The sequence below is a fragment of the Salmo trutta genome, unplaced genomic scaffold (assembly GCF_901001165.1).
Source record: "Salmo trutta unplaced genomic scaffold, fSalTru1.1, whole genome shotgun sequence".
Lineage (NCBI taxonomy): Eukaryota > Metazoa > Chordata > Actinopteri > Salmoniformes > Salmonidae > Salmo > Salmo trutta.
The window spans coordinates 2,842-18,796 of NW_021822752.1; the positions used below are offsets into that span (position 1 = coordinate 2,842).

At 44.1% G+C, this 15,955-nt stretch overlaps 1 protein-coding gene across 4 annotated transcripts; it reads left to right on the top strand.

The window, feature by feature from the left end:
- Positions 1-5,766: 5,766 nt before the first annotated feature.
- LOC115184168 (Fc receptor-like protein 5) lies at positions 5,767-11,261 on the top strand. 4 transcript variants are annotated; one of them, XM_029745170.1, is made up of 10 exons: positions 5,768-6,083; positions 6,288-6,314; positions 6,657-6,938; positions 7,154-7,465; positions 7,866-8,138; positions 8,599-8,919; positions 9,154-9,264; positions 9,360-9,399; positions 9,654-9,722; positions 10,590-11,261. In XM_029745170.1, the coding sequence occupies exons 1-10, from the start codon at positions 6,044-6,046 to the stop codon at positions 10,918-10,920; spliced, it is 1,806 nt and encodes a 601-aa protein (XP_029601030.1). In that variant the 5' UTR covers positions 5,768-6,043; the 3' UTR covers positions 10,921-11,261. The 4 variants fall into 4 exon arrangements, with proteins under 4 accessions (XP_029601031.1, XP_029601030.1, XP_029601029.1 ...); XM_029745172.1 differs by having other exon boundaries at positions 5,769-6,083; positions 9,654-9,777; positions 10,590-10,732; XM_029745171.1 differs by having other exon boundaries at positions 5,767-6,083; positions 9,154-9,399; positions 10,590-10,732.
- The last annotated feature ends 4,694 nt before the right edge of the window (positions 11,262-15,955 follow it).

Consider the following 15,955-nt stretch of genomic DNA (forward strand, 5'->3'; position numbering starts at 1 on the left):
TTCACTGTTCTGTTGTTGTTGTTGTTCACTGTTCTGTTGTTGTTGTTGTTCACTGTTCTGTTGTTGTTGTTCACTGTTCTGTTGTTGTTGTTGTTCACTGTTCTGTTGTTGTTGTTGTTCACTGTTCTGTTGTTGTTGTTGTTCACTGTTCTGTTGTTGTTGTTCACTGTTCTGTTGTTGTTGTTGTTGTTCACTGTTCTGTTGTTGTTGTTGTTGTTCACTGTTCTGTTGTTGTTGTTCACTGTTCTGTTGTTGTTGTTGTTCACTGTTCTGTTGTTGTTGTTGTTCACTGTTCTGTTGTTGTTGTTCACTGTTCTGTTGTTGTTTTCTCAAAACCCTGGTTCCTTCTGTCATCCATTCATAACTTAACTGTGTCTGTGAATTTAGCCTGTTGTAGTCACAGTGTGTTGTCTAGATGGACAGTATAGTTGTAGCTGTAGTAGGTTAGTAGTCACAGTGTGTTGTCTAGATAGACAGTATAGCTGTAGTAGGTTAGTAGTCATAGTGTGTTGTCTAGATGGACAGTATAGTTGTAGTAGGTTAGTAGTCATAGTGTGTTGTCTAGATGGACAGTATAGTTGTAGTAGGTTAGTAGTCATAGTGTGTTGTCTAGATAGACAGTATAGTTGTAGTAGGTTAGTAGTCATAGTGTTGTCTAGATGGACAGTATAGTTGTAGTAGGTTAGTATTCATAGTGTGTTGTCTAGATAGACAGTATAGCTGTAGTAGGTTAGTAGTCATAGTGTGTTGTCTAGATGGACAGTATAGCTGTAGTAGGTTAGTAGTCATAGTGTGTTGTCTAGATGGACAGTATAGTTGTAGTAGGTTAGTAGTCATAGTGTGTTGTCTAGATAGACAGTATAGCTGTAGTAGGTTAGTAGTCATAGTGTGTTGTCTAGATGGATAGTATAGCTGTAGGTGTAGTAGGTTAGTAGTCATAGTGTGTTGTGTAGATGGACAGTATAGTTGTAGTAGGTTAGTATTCATAGTGTGTTGTCTAGATGGACAGTATAGTTGTAGTAGGTTAGTAGTCATAGTGTTGTCTAGATGGACAATATAGTTGTAGTAGGTTAGTAGTCATAGTGTGTTGTCTAGATGGACAGTATAGTTGTAGTAGGTTAGTAGTCATAGTGTGTTGTCTAGATGGACAGTATAGCTGTAGTAGGTTAGTAGTCACAGTGTGTTGTCTAGATGGACAGTATAGTTGTAGTAGGTTAGTATTCATAGTGTGTTGTCTAGATGGACAGTATAGTTGTAGTTGTAGTAGGTTAGTAGTCATAGTGTGTTGTCTAGATAGACAGTATAGTTGTAGTAGGTTAGTAGTCATAGTGTTGTCTAGATGGACAATATAGTTGTAGTAGGTTAGTAGTCATAGTGTGTTGTCTAGATGGACAGTATAGTTGTAGTAGGTTAGTAGTCATAGTGTGTTGTCTAGATGGACAGTATAGCTGTAGTAGGTTAGTAGTCACAGTGTGTTGTCTAGATGGACAGTATAGTTGTAGTAGGTTAGTATTCATAGTGTGTTGTCTAGATGGACAGTATAGTTGTAGTTGTAGTAGGTTAGTATTCATAGTGTGTTGTCTAGATGGACAGTATAGTTGTAGTTGTAGTAGGTTAGTATTCATAGTGTGTTGTCTAGATGGACAATATAGTTGTAGTAGGTTAGTAGTCATAGTGTGTTGTCTAGATAGACAGTATAGTTTTAGTTGTAGTAGGTTAGTAGTCATAGTGTGTTGTCTAGATAGACAGTATAGTTGTAGTAGGTTAGTAGTCACAATGTGTTGTCTAGATGGACAGTATAGTTGTAGTAGGTTAGTATTCATAGTGTGTTGTCTAGATAGACAGTATAGTTTTAGTTGTAGTAGGTTAGTAGTCATAGTGTGTTGTCTAGATGGACAGTATAGTTGTAGTAGGTTAGTAGTCATAGTGTTGTCTAGATGGACAATATAGTTGTAGTAGGTTAGTAGTCATAGTGTGTTGTCTAGATGGACAGTGTAGTTGTAGTAGGTTAGTAGTCACAGTGTGTTGTCTATATGGGCAGTATAGTTGTAGTAGGTTAGTATTCACAGTGTGTTGTCTAGATGGACAGTATAGTTGTAGTTGTAGTAGGTTAGTAGTCATAGTGTGTTGTCTAGATGGACAGTATAGTTGTAGTTGTAGTAGGTTAGTAGTCATAGTGTGTTGTCTAGATGGACAGTATAGTTGTAGTAGGTTAGTAGTCATAGTGTGTTGTCTAGATAAACAGTATAGTTGTAGTAGGTTAGTAGTCACAGTGTGTTGTCTAGATAGACAGTATAGTTGTAGTTGTAGTAGGTTAGTATTCATAGTGTGTTGTCTAGATGGACATTATAGTTGTAGTAGGTTAGTATTCATAGTGTGTTGTCTAGATGGACAGTATAGTTGTAGTAGGTTAGTAGTCATAGTGTGTTGTGTAGATGGACAGTATAGTTGTAGTAGGTTAGTAGTCATAGTGTGTTGTGTAGATGGACAGTATAGTTGTAGTAGGTTAGTATTCATAGTGTGTTGTCTAGATAGACAGTATAGTTTTAGTTGTAGTAGGTTAGTGTTCATAGTGTGTTGTCTAGATGGACAGTATAGTTGTAGTAGGTTAGTATTCATAGTGTGTTGTCTAGATGGACAGTATAGTTGTAGTAGGTTAGTAGTCATAGTGTGTTGTCTAGATGGACAGTATAGTTGTAGTAGGTTAGTAGTCACAGTGTGTTGTCTAGATGGACAGTATAGTTGTAGTAGGTTAGTATTCATAGTGTGTTGTCTAGATAGACAGTATAGTTGTAGTTGTAGTAGGTTAGTGTTCACAGTGTGTTGTCTAGATGGACAGTATAGTTGTAGTTGTAGTAGGTTGGTAGTCATAGTGTGTTGTCTAGATAGACAGTATAGTTGTAGTAGGTTAGTAGTCATAATGTGTTGTCTAGATGGACAGTATAGTTGTAGTAGGTTAGTAGTCATAGTATGTTTTCTAGATGGACAGTATACTTGTAGTAGGTTAGTATTCACAATGTGTTGTCTAGATAGACAGTGTAGTTGTAGTAGGTTAGTAGTCATAGTGTGTTGTCTAGATGGACAGTATAGTTGTAATAGGTTAGTAGTCATAATGTTGTCTAGATGGACAGTATAGTTGTAGTTGTAGTAGGTTAGTAGTCATAGTGTGTTGTCTAGATAGACAGTATAGTTGTAGTAGGTTAGTAGTCATAGTGTTGTCTAGATGGACAATATAGTTGTAGTAGGTTAGTAGTCATAGTGTGTTGTCTAGATAGACAGTATAGTTTTAGTTGTAGTAGGTTAGTAGTCATAGTGTGTTGTCTAGATAGACAGTATAGTTGTAGTAGGTTAGTAGTCACAATGTGTTGTCTAGATGGACAGTATAGTTGTAGTAGGTTAGTATTCATAGTGTGTTGTCTAGATAGACAGTATAGTTTTAGTTGTAGTAGGTTAGTAGTCATAGTGTGTTGTCTAGATGGACAGTATAGTTGTAGTAGGTTAGTAGTCATAGTGTTGTCTAGATGGACAATATAGTTGTAGTAGGTTAGTATTCACAGTGTGTTGTCTAGATGGACAGTATAGTTGTAGTTGTAGTAGGTTAGTAGTCATAGTGTGTTGTCTAGATGGACAGTATAGTTGTAGTTGTAGTAGGTTAGTAGTCACAGTGTTGTCTAGATGGACAGTATAGTTGTAGTAGGTTAGTATTCATAGTGTGTTGTCTAGATGGACAGTATAGTTGTAGTAGGTTAGTAGTCACAGTGTGTTGTCTAGATGGACAGTATAGTTGTAGTTGTAGTAGGTTAGTAGTCATAGTGTGTTGTCTAGATGGACAGTATAGTTGTAGTAGGTTAGTAGTCATAGTGTGTTGTCTAGATAAACAGTATAGTTGTAGTAGGTTAGTAGTCACAGTGTGTTGTCTAGATAGACAGTATAGTTGTAGTTGTAGTAGGTTAGTATTCATAGTGTGTTGTCTAGATGGACATTATAGTTGTAGTAGGTTAGTATTCATAGTGTGTTGTCTAGATGGACAGTATAGTTGTAGTAGGTTAGTAGTCATAGTGTGTTGTGTAGATGGACAGTATAGTTGTAGTAGGTTAGTAGTCATAGTGTGTTGTCTAGATAGACAGTATAGTTGTAGTTGTAGTAGGTTAGTGTTCACAGTGTGTTGTCTAGATGGACAGTATAGTTGTAGTTGTAGTAGGTTAGTAGTCATAGTGTGTTGTCTAGATAGACAGTATAGTTGTAGTAGGTTAGTAGTCATAATGTGTTGTCTAGATGGACAGTATAGTTGTAGTAGGTTAGTATTCATAGTGTGTTGTCTAGATAGACAGTATAGTTGTAGTTGTAGTAGGTTAGTGTTCACAGTGTGTTGTCTAGATGGACAGTATAGTTGTAGTTGTAGTAGGTTAGTAGTCATAGTGTGTTGTCTAGATAGACAGTATAGTTGTAGTAGGTTAGTAGTCATAATGTGTTGTCTAGATGGACAGTATAGTTGTAGTAGGTTAGTAGTCATAGTATGTTTTCTAGATGGACAGTATACTTGTAGTAGGTTAGTATTCACAATGTGTTGTCTAGATAGACAGTGTAGTTGTAGTAGGTTAGTAGTCATAGTGTGTTGTCTAGATGGACAGTATAGTTGTAATAGGTTAGTAGTCATAATGTTGTCTAGATGGACAGTATAGTTGTAGTTGTAGTAGGTTAGTAGTCATAGTGTGTTGTCTAGATGGACAGTATAGTTGTAGTAGGTTAGTAGTCATAATGTTGTCTAGATAGACAGTATAGTTGTAGTAGGTTAGTAGTCATAGTGTTGTCTAGATGGACAATATAGTTGTAGTAGGTTAGTATTCATAGTGTGTTGTCTAGATGGACAGTATAGTTGTAGTAGGTTAGTAGTCATAGTGTATTTTCTAGATGGACAGTATAGTTGAAGTAGGTTAGTATTCATAGTGTGTTGTCTAGATAGACAGTATAGTTGTAGTAGGTTAGTAGTCACAGTGTGTTGTCTAGATGGACAGTATAGTTGTAGTAGGTTAGTAGTCATAGTGTGTTGTCTAGATGGACAGTATAGTTGTAGTTGTAGTAGGTTAGTAGTCATAGTGTTGTCTAGATGGACAGTATAGTTGTAGTAGGTTAGTAGTCATAGTGTGTTGTCTAGACAGTGTAGTTGTAGTAGGTTAGTAGTCATAGTGTGTTGTCTAGACAGTGTAGTTGTAGTTGTAGTAGGTTAGTAGTCATAGTGTGTTGTCTATATGGACAGTGTAGTTGTAGTAGGTTAGTATTCATAGTGTGTTGTCTAGATGGACAGTATAGTTGTAGTAGGTTAGTATTCATAGTGTGTTGTCTAGATAGACAGTATAGTTGTAGTAGGTTAGTAGTCATAGTGTGTTGTCTAGATGGACAGTATAGTTGTAGTAGGTTAGTAGTCATAGTGTGTTGTCTAGATAGACAGTATAGTTGTAGTAGGTTAGTAGTCATAGTGTTGTCTAGATGGACAGTATAGTTGTAGTTGTAGTAGGTTAGTATTCATAGTGTGTTGTCTAGATAGACAGTATAGTTGTAGTAGGTTAGTAGTCACAGTGTGTTGTCTAGATGGACAGTATAGTTGTAGTAGGTTAGTAGTCATAGTGTGTTGTCTAGATGGACAGTATAGTTGTAGTTGTAGTAGGTTAGTAGTCATAGTGTGTTGTCTAGATGGACAGTATAGTTGTAGTAGGTTAGTAGTCATAGTGTGCTGTCTAGACAGTGTAGTTGTAGTTGTAGTAGGTTAGTAGTCATAGTGTGTTGTCTAGACAGTGTAGTTGTAGTTGTAGTAGGTTAGTAGTCATAGTGTGTTGTCTAGACAGTGTAGTTGAAACTTTTTGATGAGAGACGCACATCATCACGTTATCTCTCTCTAGCATGTGGTGAACCGTGCAACACCCTGAAACACACACACACACACACACACACACACACACACACACACACACACACACACACACACACACACACACCCATGACACATATACAGACTTCATGCTTCGGATGAAGACCGAACCTGGGTATGAAGAAAAAACAAGAATTATGTTTATTGCCTGTTTTAGGTGAGTCAGTGAAACAATTTTGTATTCATTTTTTAAACAAAGTTATACCCTGGCCCCAGATCTGCTTGTGGCTCTTAACAACTCCATTGCTGTTATTGTCAAGCCAAACATGGCAATGCCATAAGGAGACTAGGACCCAGGCTAACATAGTACAGTTGACAGTGTCCTGTACTAAAGCATTTCTGTTGGTTTGTTCTCTTCCAGTTGTGGCCTGTCTAGTGTCCATAATGGGTATGTTTTCAAATTGTTCCGTTTTTTCTGTTTTCCAATTACATTCAATTAAAAGTTGTATCTCACATATGACTCTTTTCAGTCTATTATATTCCTCCATATGATTCAATGAGTTTCACATCCATACTAAGCTCTCCAACTGCTTGACAGCACCGTTCTAAAGAACCTAAACAAATCTATGTTTCTGAGCTCTGTGGCCCACTTCCTAGCTCTGGGCTGAAGTTTCCTCTAGGTACAGATCTAGGATCTGCTTCCCCAACCCTAACCTTAGCCATTAAGGAAATGCAAAACTGACCCAAGATCAGCATCTTGAGGCTACTTCAACCTACTCCCTCTCTGCAGGTGGTTCACCTCTCCCTAGCCCTATTCTGATTGGTCCAGAGAAGGCCTACCTAAACTCCAAGGTAGTGTTCCAATGTAGGTCACCTGGGTCTCCTCCACCAAACACATACGAGCTCCTGAAGGACGGCAACCACCTGGTCGCCACGAGCAACGACCTCCAAGACGACCAATCGGCTACGTTCTTCCTGAAGATCTCTGTGACGTCAGAAGGATCGTACCACTGCAGGGTGACAGCAGGTGGAAACATGGGCCTCAGTGGAACAGTCCGCCTGCAAGTAGTGAGTGAGTAGAAGGGTGTGTGTGTGTGTGTGTGTGTGTGTGTGTGTGTGTGTGTGTGTGTGTGTGTAAAGAGGGGGATGGACTGTGTGTGTGTTAACTAGACGTGTGTGTGCTTACAAGTAAGTGGTAGAGCTGTTTCAGTGGAATCGATCATTTCACAGCTAAATGCTTTCCCCCATCCCCTCTCCTCCATCCCCCTCTCCTCCACCCCACCTCAGTCCCTGTCTCAGGCACTATGGTGACCTCTGACCCCGATCCTCCAATTCTCTACGAAGGGTTGCGGCTCACTCTCACCTGTGATGTCACCAAGGGCTCCCACCTATCCTACACCTGGTTCTACAACAGACAGGAAGTGACATCATCTCCAACCTCACCTTTGACCCCGCTTCTGCTCTGGCCGGTGGGGAACACGCTGGTGGTGGAGAGGGTCACAACAAAGCATGCTGGGAATTATTCGTGCATTGCCGGGACCAGGATGCAGACCAACAGCAGGTTCTCCAGCAGCAGAGAGGTCACGGTCAGGGTCAAAGGTACAACTGCAGAGTTTAAAAGTCGAAGGTTAAGTCACAACCACAACCATACTGGACCTGGGGAATGGCGATCACAGAGACTATTTACACAGAGAACATATAAAATGTTAACCGTGTCAAACGTTTTGCTCTCTTTTATCTCTCTCTCTTCCTTTCCCTTTCTCGCCCTCCTTTCTCTCCCCCCTATTTCTGTCCCCCTCTGTCTCTCTCTTCCTTTCTCTCTGCCCTACTATCTCTCTCCCTCTCTCTCGATCTCTCTCTTTATCTCTCTCTCTTCCTTTCCCTTTCTCACCCTCCTTTCTCTGCCCCCTATTTCTGCCCCCCTCTATCTCTCTCTTCCTTTCTCTCTGCCCTACTATCTCTCTCTCTCTCGATCTCTCTCTTTATCTCTCTCCCTCAGCCTACCTCTCCGTACCCCAAATATCCTTCACCATCTCCAAAGAGGGTTCGAGTTACCGCGGCAATGTGACCTGCAGGTCGTCAAGGGGAACCCCTCCCGTGACCTTCTACCTCTTCCTTGACGACAAGGAGGTGGGTTCCGACGTGGCAACGGAGTCGCTGGTTGCCTGGTTCCCCGTTGCCATGGTTCCCGGGCGTGACATGGGCGCGGTGCGGTGCACAGTGGAGAGTGATGCCCAGAGACTGACCAGCAGACCCCTGACTCTGGTAGTGGGTACGGGCTAAACCTATGTGTGTGTGTGTGTGTGTGTATTGTAGTATTCCATGTGTTTCCTGCATGTGTTTATGTCATGATAGCTGTATGAGTATTGACTGTGTTTATGTCATGATAGCTGTATGAATGTTGACTGTTTTTATGTCATGATAGCTGTATGAGTATTGACTGTGTTTATGTCATGGTAGCTGTATGAGTGTTGACTGCGTATATGCCATGATAGCTGTATGAGTGTCGACTGTGGCCATCGCTCCCTCGTTCTCCCCCTTCCCATCCCTTCCTCCTTCTCATTCCTTCCGCCCTCCCTCCCCCCTTCCCATCCCTTCCTCCTGCCTATCCCTCCCTCCCTCCCTCTCCTTCCCATCCCTCCCTCCCCTTCCCATCACTTCCTCCTTCCCCTCCCTCCCCTTCCCATCACTTCCTCCTTCTCCTTCCTTCCTCCCTCCCTCCCTCCCTCCAGTCCCAGTAGGAGGCTCACCAAAGGTGGATGTGGAGTACCTTTACAGGGTTGATTCCAAGATGGTCGCTGCTCGTCTCCAATGCCTCCTGAGCCTCGGGACATTCCCTTTCTTCTCCTGGTCCCTCAACGGCTCCCTCCTCCTTCACCCCTCCGAGGGAGACTCCTCTCACCCCTCTCACGCCCTGGCGGATGGAGGGCGCACCCTATTCCTCACCGAGATCACCCTAGAGGACTCTGGGTATTATCGGTGCAGGGCAAGGGACAGTTATGACGTAACGTCCGCCTGGGTGGAAAGCCAACCTGTCCTTGTGCAGGTCACAGGTGAGTTAGGATGTGTCCCAAATGAGGAAGAATTAGTCACCCATAGGCCATAGTCAAAAGTAGTGCACCAAATGGGCAATAGGGTTCCATTTTGGAAGCACCCTAAATGATATATATTTTTTAACTGTATTAACTTTATGCATGTTGGCGAGTTGACAGGTGAGTTAGGTTGAAACTTTACAGGTGAATTGGTTGTGGTGACCTCTCTCTCCCCTCTCATCTCTGTCCATACAGAAGTTGCCACGACAACCATAGAGGTCATGGCCATAGTGTTCTGCTGTTTCCTCATGCTGACCCTGGCAGGGGGTGTGGCCTGTGTGATGAGGATGCTCAACCGCCAACGAGGTGTGTGTGTGTTCAGAATATGGTCACTGTTCTTAAATGTGTCACTCTCAGTCTTTCGTTCTCTCTTACTCTCTCTTCCTCCCCCTCTCTTTCAGACATTGTTGCAAGCAGCGAGCAGAGAGCGAGAGCGGCAAAGTGAGTCCTGTATTTCTTTACGCATATTGTAGGCCTACAGTGTTTTGAAACTATCCAGTTTAATTCAACCCAACTATGATCCCTTCCAAAACCTCCTTGTACTGTCTCAGATTAGTGTCATTGCCCTTACAAACATCTCCCTCTCTCTCTCTCTTTCTCTCTCTCTCTTTTTCTGTCTGTCTCTGTCTTTCTGTCTGTCTGTCTGTCTGCCTGTCTGTCTCTCTTCTCTGTCTCTTTAATGTCTCCCCCTTCAGTGAAAGACGATTCAGCGAACATTTCTGCATCATTCCAGATCCACTTCCTCTGTCTGACATCACTACCAGGTCAGGGGTCAAGCAAGTGGACACTTCCTGTGTTGACAGTGATGTTGAGAATCAGGTAGAATTGATGACGCATTTAAAACAACTGAGAGCTCGGAATTCAGAACTCGGGAATCTCCAACTTCCGACTTCATTGCATTCAAAACAACTGGGAACTCGGAAGAAAACGAGCTCCGACTGGGAAAAGTCTAATTTATTTATTTATTTTATTTTATTTCACCTTTATTTAACCAGATAGGCAAGTTGAGAACAAGTAAAACAAACATACAGTCAATAATACAGTAGAAAAATAAGTCTATATACAATGTGAGCAAATGAGGTGAGATAAGGGAGGTAAAGGCAAAAAAGGCCATGGTGGCAAAGTAAATACAATATAGCAAGTAAAACACTGGAATGGTAGATTTGTAGTGGAAGAAAGTGCAAAGTAGAAATAGAAATAATGGGGTGCAAAGGAGCAAAATAAATAAATAAATAAATAAAGTAGGGGAAGAGGTAGTTGTTTGGGCTAAATTATAGATGGGCTATGTACAGGTGCAGTGATCTTTTTGAAAGGTCATCCAACACGAAATTCCATCTTGGGAACTCTGGCCTCTTTCTTGAGCTCCAACTTTCTGACCTGAAGATCACTGATGTCATGATTTGACCTTGTATTTTTCAGGGTTCCCAGTTGTTTTGAACGCAGCAATAGTACAGCCAATATACCACTGATATTAGCTGCATGATTTTGAATCTTGACTCCAGAATAATCCAATGTGTAAAAAGGAGATTTTAATGTTGCACTGACAAATGTCCATAGAGTCTATCACTTTTTTATGATATATATTTTGGGAAAATACAACCTTTTATCATAACTGTTCTTTCTCTTTTCAGACCCTTGAGATCACAATATAACCGACGTGATGAAATAAAACCCAACTTTAGACCGACAGGTTCCTCACAAAATAATCCTTCAATGTCATTTTATCCAACAAACTATTATAACCTTTTTTTTCAAACACTTCAGCCCATTTTTCAGATTGAAGTGTTATATTTTCAAAACTCTTACAACAAAACTCAGAACACTTGTAATGTCCCCTGTCTTATGTTCAGAACCTTTGTTTTAACATTCATTTGTGCTGAACACATCTTTCACCCGAGTCATACCATGACAACACTTTGTTTAGTTACCAATCAATCAGATAACGACAGGCTCACCAGTTAGTCATTTTAACTACCGTTTAATCCAATAGCAAAAAATACAAGATACATACAAACTGTCCTCTTTGAAGTGCTGAATAGAAAGAAGAGTATATGGTAAATATAATTTTCCGTACAGTATTGGGCCATAACTTGACATGCACAATTATTTTTGAAAACCCTATTTTGTTGTATCCAATTGTGAGCATGTTGAGACGTATGTCAGTCTTACAGTTTCATCATCCTTACGATAATGAACTGACGAAATTCAAGCAAGGGTTGCCTTCCAGAAAGACACCAGAGATTGTAACATTCTCTGTTTCACGGAAACATGGCTCTCTTGGGATATGTTGTCGGAATCGGTTCAGCCACCGGGCTTCTTCATGCATCGCGCCGACAGAAACTCCTCTCTGGGAAGAGGAAGGGCGGGGGTGTATGCTTCATGATTAACAACTCATGATGTAATCATAACAACATACAGCAACTCAAGTCCTTCTGCTCACCCGACCTAGAATTCCTTACAATCAAATGCCGGCCATATTACCTCCCAAGAGAATTCTCGTCAGTTATCGTCACAGCTGTGTACATTCCCCCTCAAGCAGACACCACGACGGCCCTCAAGGAACTTCACTGGACTGGAAACTGGAAACCATATATCCTGATGCTGCATTTATTGTAGCTGGGGATTTTAACAAAGCAAATTTGACAACAAGGCTACCTAAATTATTCCAGCATATTGATTGCAGTACTCGCGGGGGTAATACACTCGACCACTGCTACTCTAACTTCCGCGATGCATACAAAGCCCTACCCCGCCATCCCTTCAGCAAATCCGACCACGACGCCATCTTGATCCTACCGTCTTATAGGTAGAAACTCAAACAGGATGTACCAGTGACTAGAACCATTCAACGCTGGTCTGACCAATCGGAATCCATGCTTCAAGATTGTTTGATCATGCGGACTGGGATATGTTCCGGTCAGCCTCAGAGAACAACGTTGATCTATACGCTGACTTTGTGAGTGAGTTTATAAGGAAGTGCATTGGAGATGTTGTACCCACTGTGACGATTAAAATCTACCCTAACCAGAAACCACGGATGGATGGCGGCATTCGTGCAAAACTGAAAGCGCGAACCACCGCCTTTAACCATAGAAAGAGGTCTGTGAATATGGCTGAATATAAACACTGTAGTTATTCCCGCCGCAAGGCAATCAAACAAGCGAAATGCTGGTACAGGGACAAAGTTGAGTTGCAATTCAACGGCTCAGACATAAGACATATGTGGCAGGGTCTACAGGAAATCATGGACTACAAAAAGAAAACCAGCCACGTCACGGACACCGACGTAACACTTCCAGACAAACTAAACACCTTCTTTGCCCGCTTTGAGGATATACAGTGCCACCGTTGAGGCCCGCTATCAAGGATAGTGCCCCCCCTTTCCTTCTCCGTGGCCGACGTGAGTAAAACATTTAAACGTGTTAACCCTCGCAAGGCTGCTGGCCCAGACGGCATCCTTAGCCACGTCCTCAGAGCATGCACAGACCAGCTGGCTGGTGTGTTTATGGACATATTCAATTGCTCCCTGTCCCAGTCTGCTGTCCCCACATGCATCAAGATGGCCACCATTGTTCCTGTACCCAAGAAGGCAAAGATAATTGAACAAAATGACTATCGCCCCATAGCACTCACTTCTGTCATCATGACGTGCTGAGAGACTAGTCAAGGATCATATCACCTCCACCCTACCGGCCACCCTAAACCCAATTCAGTTTGCATACCGCCCCAACAGGTCCACAGACAATGCAATTGCCATCACACTGCACACTGCCCTATCCCATCTGAACAAGGGGAATACCTATGAAAGAAGGCTGTTCATTGACTACAGCTCAGCATTCAACACCATAGTACCCTCCAAGCTCATCATCAAGCTGGAGGCCCTGGGTCTCAACCCCTGTGCAATTGGGTCCTGGACTTTCTGACGGGCCGCCCCCAGGTGGTGAAGGTAGGAAACAACATCTCCACTTCGCTGACCGTCAACCCTGGGGCTCCACAAGGGTGTGTGCTCAGCCCTCTCCTGTACTCCCTGTTCACCCATGACTGCGTGGCTATGCACGCCTCCAACTCAATCATCAAGTTTGCAGATGACACAACCATCGTGGGCTTGATTACCAACAACAACGAGACAGCCTACATGGAGGGGGTGAGGGCACTTGGAGTGTAGTGTCAGGAAAACAACTTCTCACTCAACATCAACAAAACAAACGAGATGATCATGGACTTCAGGAAACAGCAGAGGGAGCACCCCCCTATCCACATCGAAAGGACAGCAGTGGAGAAGGTGGAAAGTTTTAAGTTCCTCGGCGTACACATCACAGACAAACTGAAATGGTCCACCCACACAGACAGTGTGGTGAAGAAGGTGCAACAGCGCCTCTTCAACCTCAGGAGGCTGAAGAAATTTGGCTTGTCAACCAACACCCTGACAAACTTTTACAGATGCACAATCGAGAGTTGTTCACAGCCTGGTACAGCAACTGCACCGCCCTCAACCGCAAGGCTCTCCAGAGGGTGTACAACTCATCACCGGGGCAAACGACCTGCCCTCCATGACACCTACAGCACTCGATGTCACAGGAAAGCCAAAAAGATAATCAAGGACATCAACCACCTGAGCCACTGCCTGTTCACACTGCTACCATCCAGAAGGTGAGGTCAGCACAGGTGCATCAAAGCTGAGACCGAGAGACTGAAAAACAGCTTCTATCTCAAGGCCATCAGACTGCTAAACAGCAATCACTACCTCAGAGAGGCTGCTGCCTACATTGAGACCCAATCACTGGCCACTTTAACAATGGATCACTAGTCACTTTAAACAATGCCACTTTAAATAATGCCAGTTTAATAATGTTTACATATCTTACATTACTCATATCATATGTATACACTGTATTTTATATAATCTATTGCACCTTGCCTATGCCGCTCGGCCATCGCTCATCCATATATTTATATGTACATATTCTCATTCACCCCTTTAGAGTTGTGTGTATTTGGTAGTTGTTGGGGAATTGTTAGATTATTTGTTAGATATTACTGCACTGTCGGAACTAGAAGCACAAGCATTTCACTACACTCGCATTAACATCTGCTAACCATGTGTATGTGACCAATAAAATTTGATTTGATTTATACAGTACATATGTCAGTCTTACAGTTTCATTATCCTTATACAGTACATATGTCAGTCTTACAGTTTCATTATCCTTATACTGTCACGCCCTGGCCATAGAGAGCCCTCGGGGTTCTCTATGGTGTTTTAGGTCAGGGTGTGATTAGGGGGGTTTCTCGGTATTATATTTCTATGTTGGTGTGTGTATGGTTCCCAATTAGAGTCAGCTCATAATTGTTACCTCTAATTGGGGATCATACTTAGTGTGTCCTTTTTCCCACCTGCGATGTGGGATATTGTTTTGTTTTGTATGAGTGCCTATGTGCGCTATGTATTTCACGATCGTTATATCTTTGTTATTTTGTAAGCTTCACTATCATTAAAATGTGGAACTCTACTCACGCTGCGCCTTGGTCCAATTATTCATACGACGGCCGTGACAGAATATCCCACCAAGCATGGACCAAGCAGCGTGCCCAGGAGGTGAAGGAGAGTTGGTCATGGGAAGAGATACTAGGTGGATGCGAGACCCTTCCTTGGCGGGAGTCGCCGAGGAGTAAAGAAGGACAGCAATTAAGCCGGGGTCCGCGGCCACAAACAACCCAAGGGCAACCCCAAGATTTTTTTGGGGGGGGCACAAGGGCCGGTCGGCCGAGCCGAGGAGAGAGCCAGAGACCGTCTGGGAGTCGATGGAGCAGTTTGAGGAGGGAAATCGGAGAGAGATGTTGGTTAGGAGTATACTGCAGCACAGGTGCCCTGAAGAGCGTGTCATCAGTCCGGTGCAACCTGTGCCAGCTCCACGCACCAGGCCTCCAGTGCGTCTTCCTAGCCTGGTACGTCCTGTGCCAGCTCCCCGCACTCGCCCTGAAGAGAGTGTCATCAGTCTGGTGAAACCTGTGTCAGCTCCACGCACCGGGCCTCCAGTGCGCCTTCCCAGCCCGGTACGTCCTGTGCCGGCTCCCCGCACTCGCCCTGAAGAGTGTGTCATCAGCCCGGTGCAACCTGTGCCGGCTCCACGCACCAGGCCTCCAGTGCGCCTTCCCAGCTCGGTATGTCCTGTGCCGGCTCTCCGCACTCGTCCACCAGTGCGTGTGTACAGTCCGGAGTCTCCAGCGACGGTCTACAGCCCGGAACCTCCAGCGACGGTCTACAGCCCAGAGCTTCCAGCGACGGTTCACAGTCCAGAGCTTCCAGCGATGGTTCACAGTGCAGAGCTTCCAGCGACGGTTCACAGTCCAGAGCCTCCAGTGACGGTCCACGACCCGCAGCTTCCAATGATGGTCCACGGCCCGGAGCTTCCTGCGCCGGTGCCATGGCCGGAGCCTTCCACTGCGCCGGTGCTCAGTCCCGGCACGGCGTCCAGTCCCGCTCCATGGCCGGAGCCTTCCTCTGCGCCGGTGCCCAGTCCAGGCACGACGTCCAGTCCCGCTCCATGGCCGGAGCCTTCCTCTGCGCAGGTGCTGAGTCCAGGCACGGCGTCCTGTCCCGCTCCATGGCCGGAGCCTTCCACTGCGCCGGTGCTCAGTCCCGGCACGGCGTCCAGTCCCGCTCCATGGCCGGAGCCTTCCTCTGCGCCGGTGCCCAGTCCAGGCACGACGTCCAGTCCCGCTCCATGGCCGGAGCCTTCCTCTGCGCAGGTGCCCAGTCCAGGCACGGCGTTCAGCCCGGCTCCATGGCCGGATCCGCGGTCTGAGCGGGTTCTACGTCCCGCACTGGAGCCGTCACCGACGCTAGTTGCCCACCCTAACCCTCCCCATCTAGTTTCAGGTTTTGCGGTCGGAGTCCGCACCTTTGGGGGGGGGAGCCCTCGGGTTCTCTATGGTGTTTTAGGTCAGGGCGTGATTAGGGGGGTTTCTAGGTATTATATTTCTATGTTGGTGTGTG

Excerpts from the sequence above, each read along its gene's own strand:
- LOC115184168 (XM_029745169.1), top strand. The coding sequence starts at position 6,044 with ATGAAGAAAAAACAAGAATTATGTTTATTGCCTGTTTTAG. Across the intron at positions 6,315-6,656 it reads CTGTCTAGTGTCCATAATGG|GTGGTTCACCTCTCCCTAGC; the intron begins GTATGTTTTCAA and ends CCCTCTCTGCAG. Across the intron at positions 6,939-7,153 it reads AGTCCGCCTGCAAGTAGTGA|TCCCTGTCTCAGGCACTATG; the intron begins GTGAGTAGAAGG and ends ACCCCACCTCAG.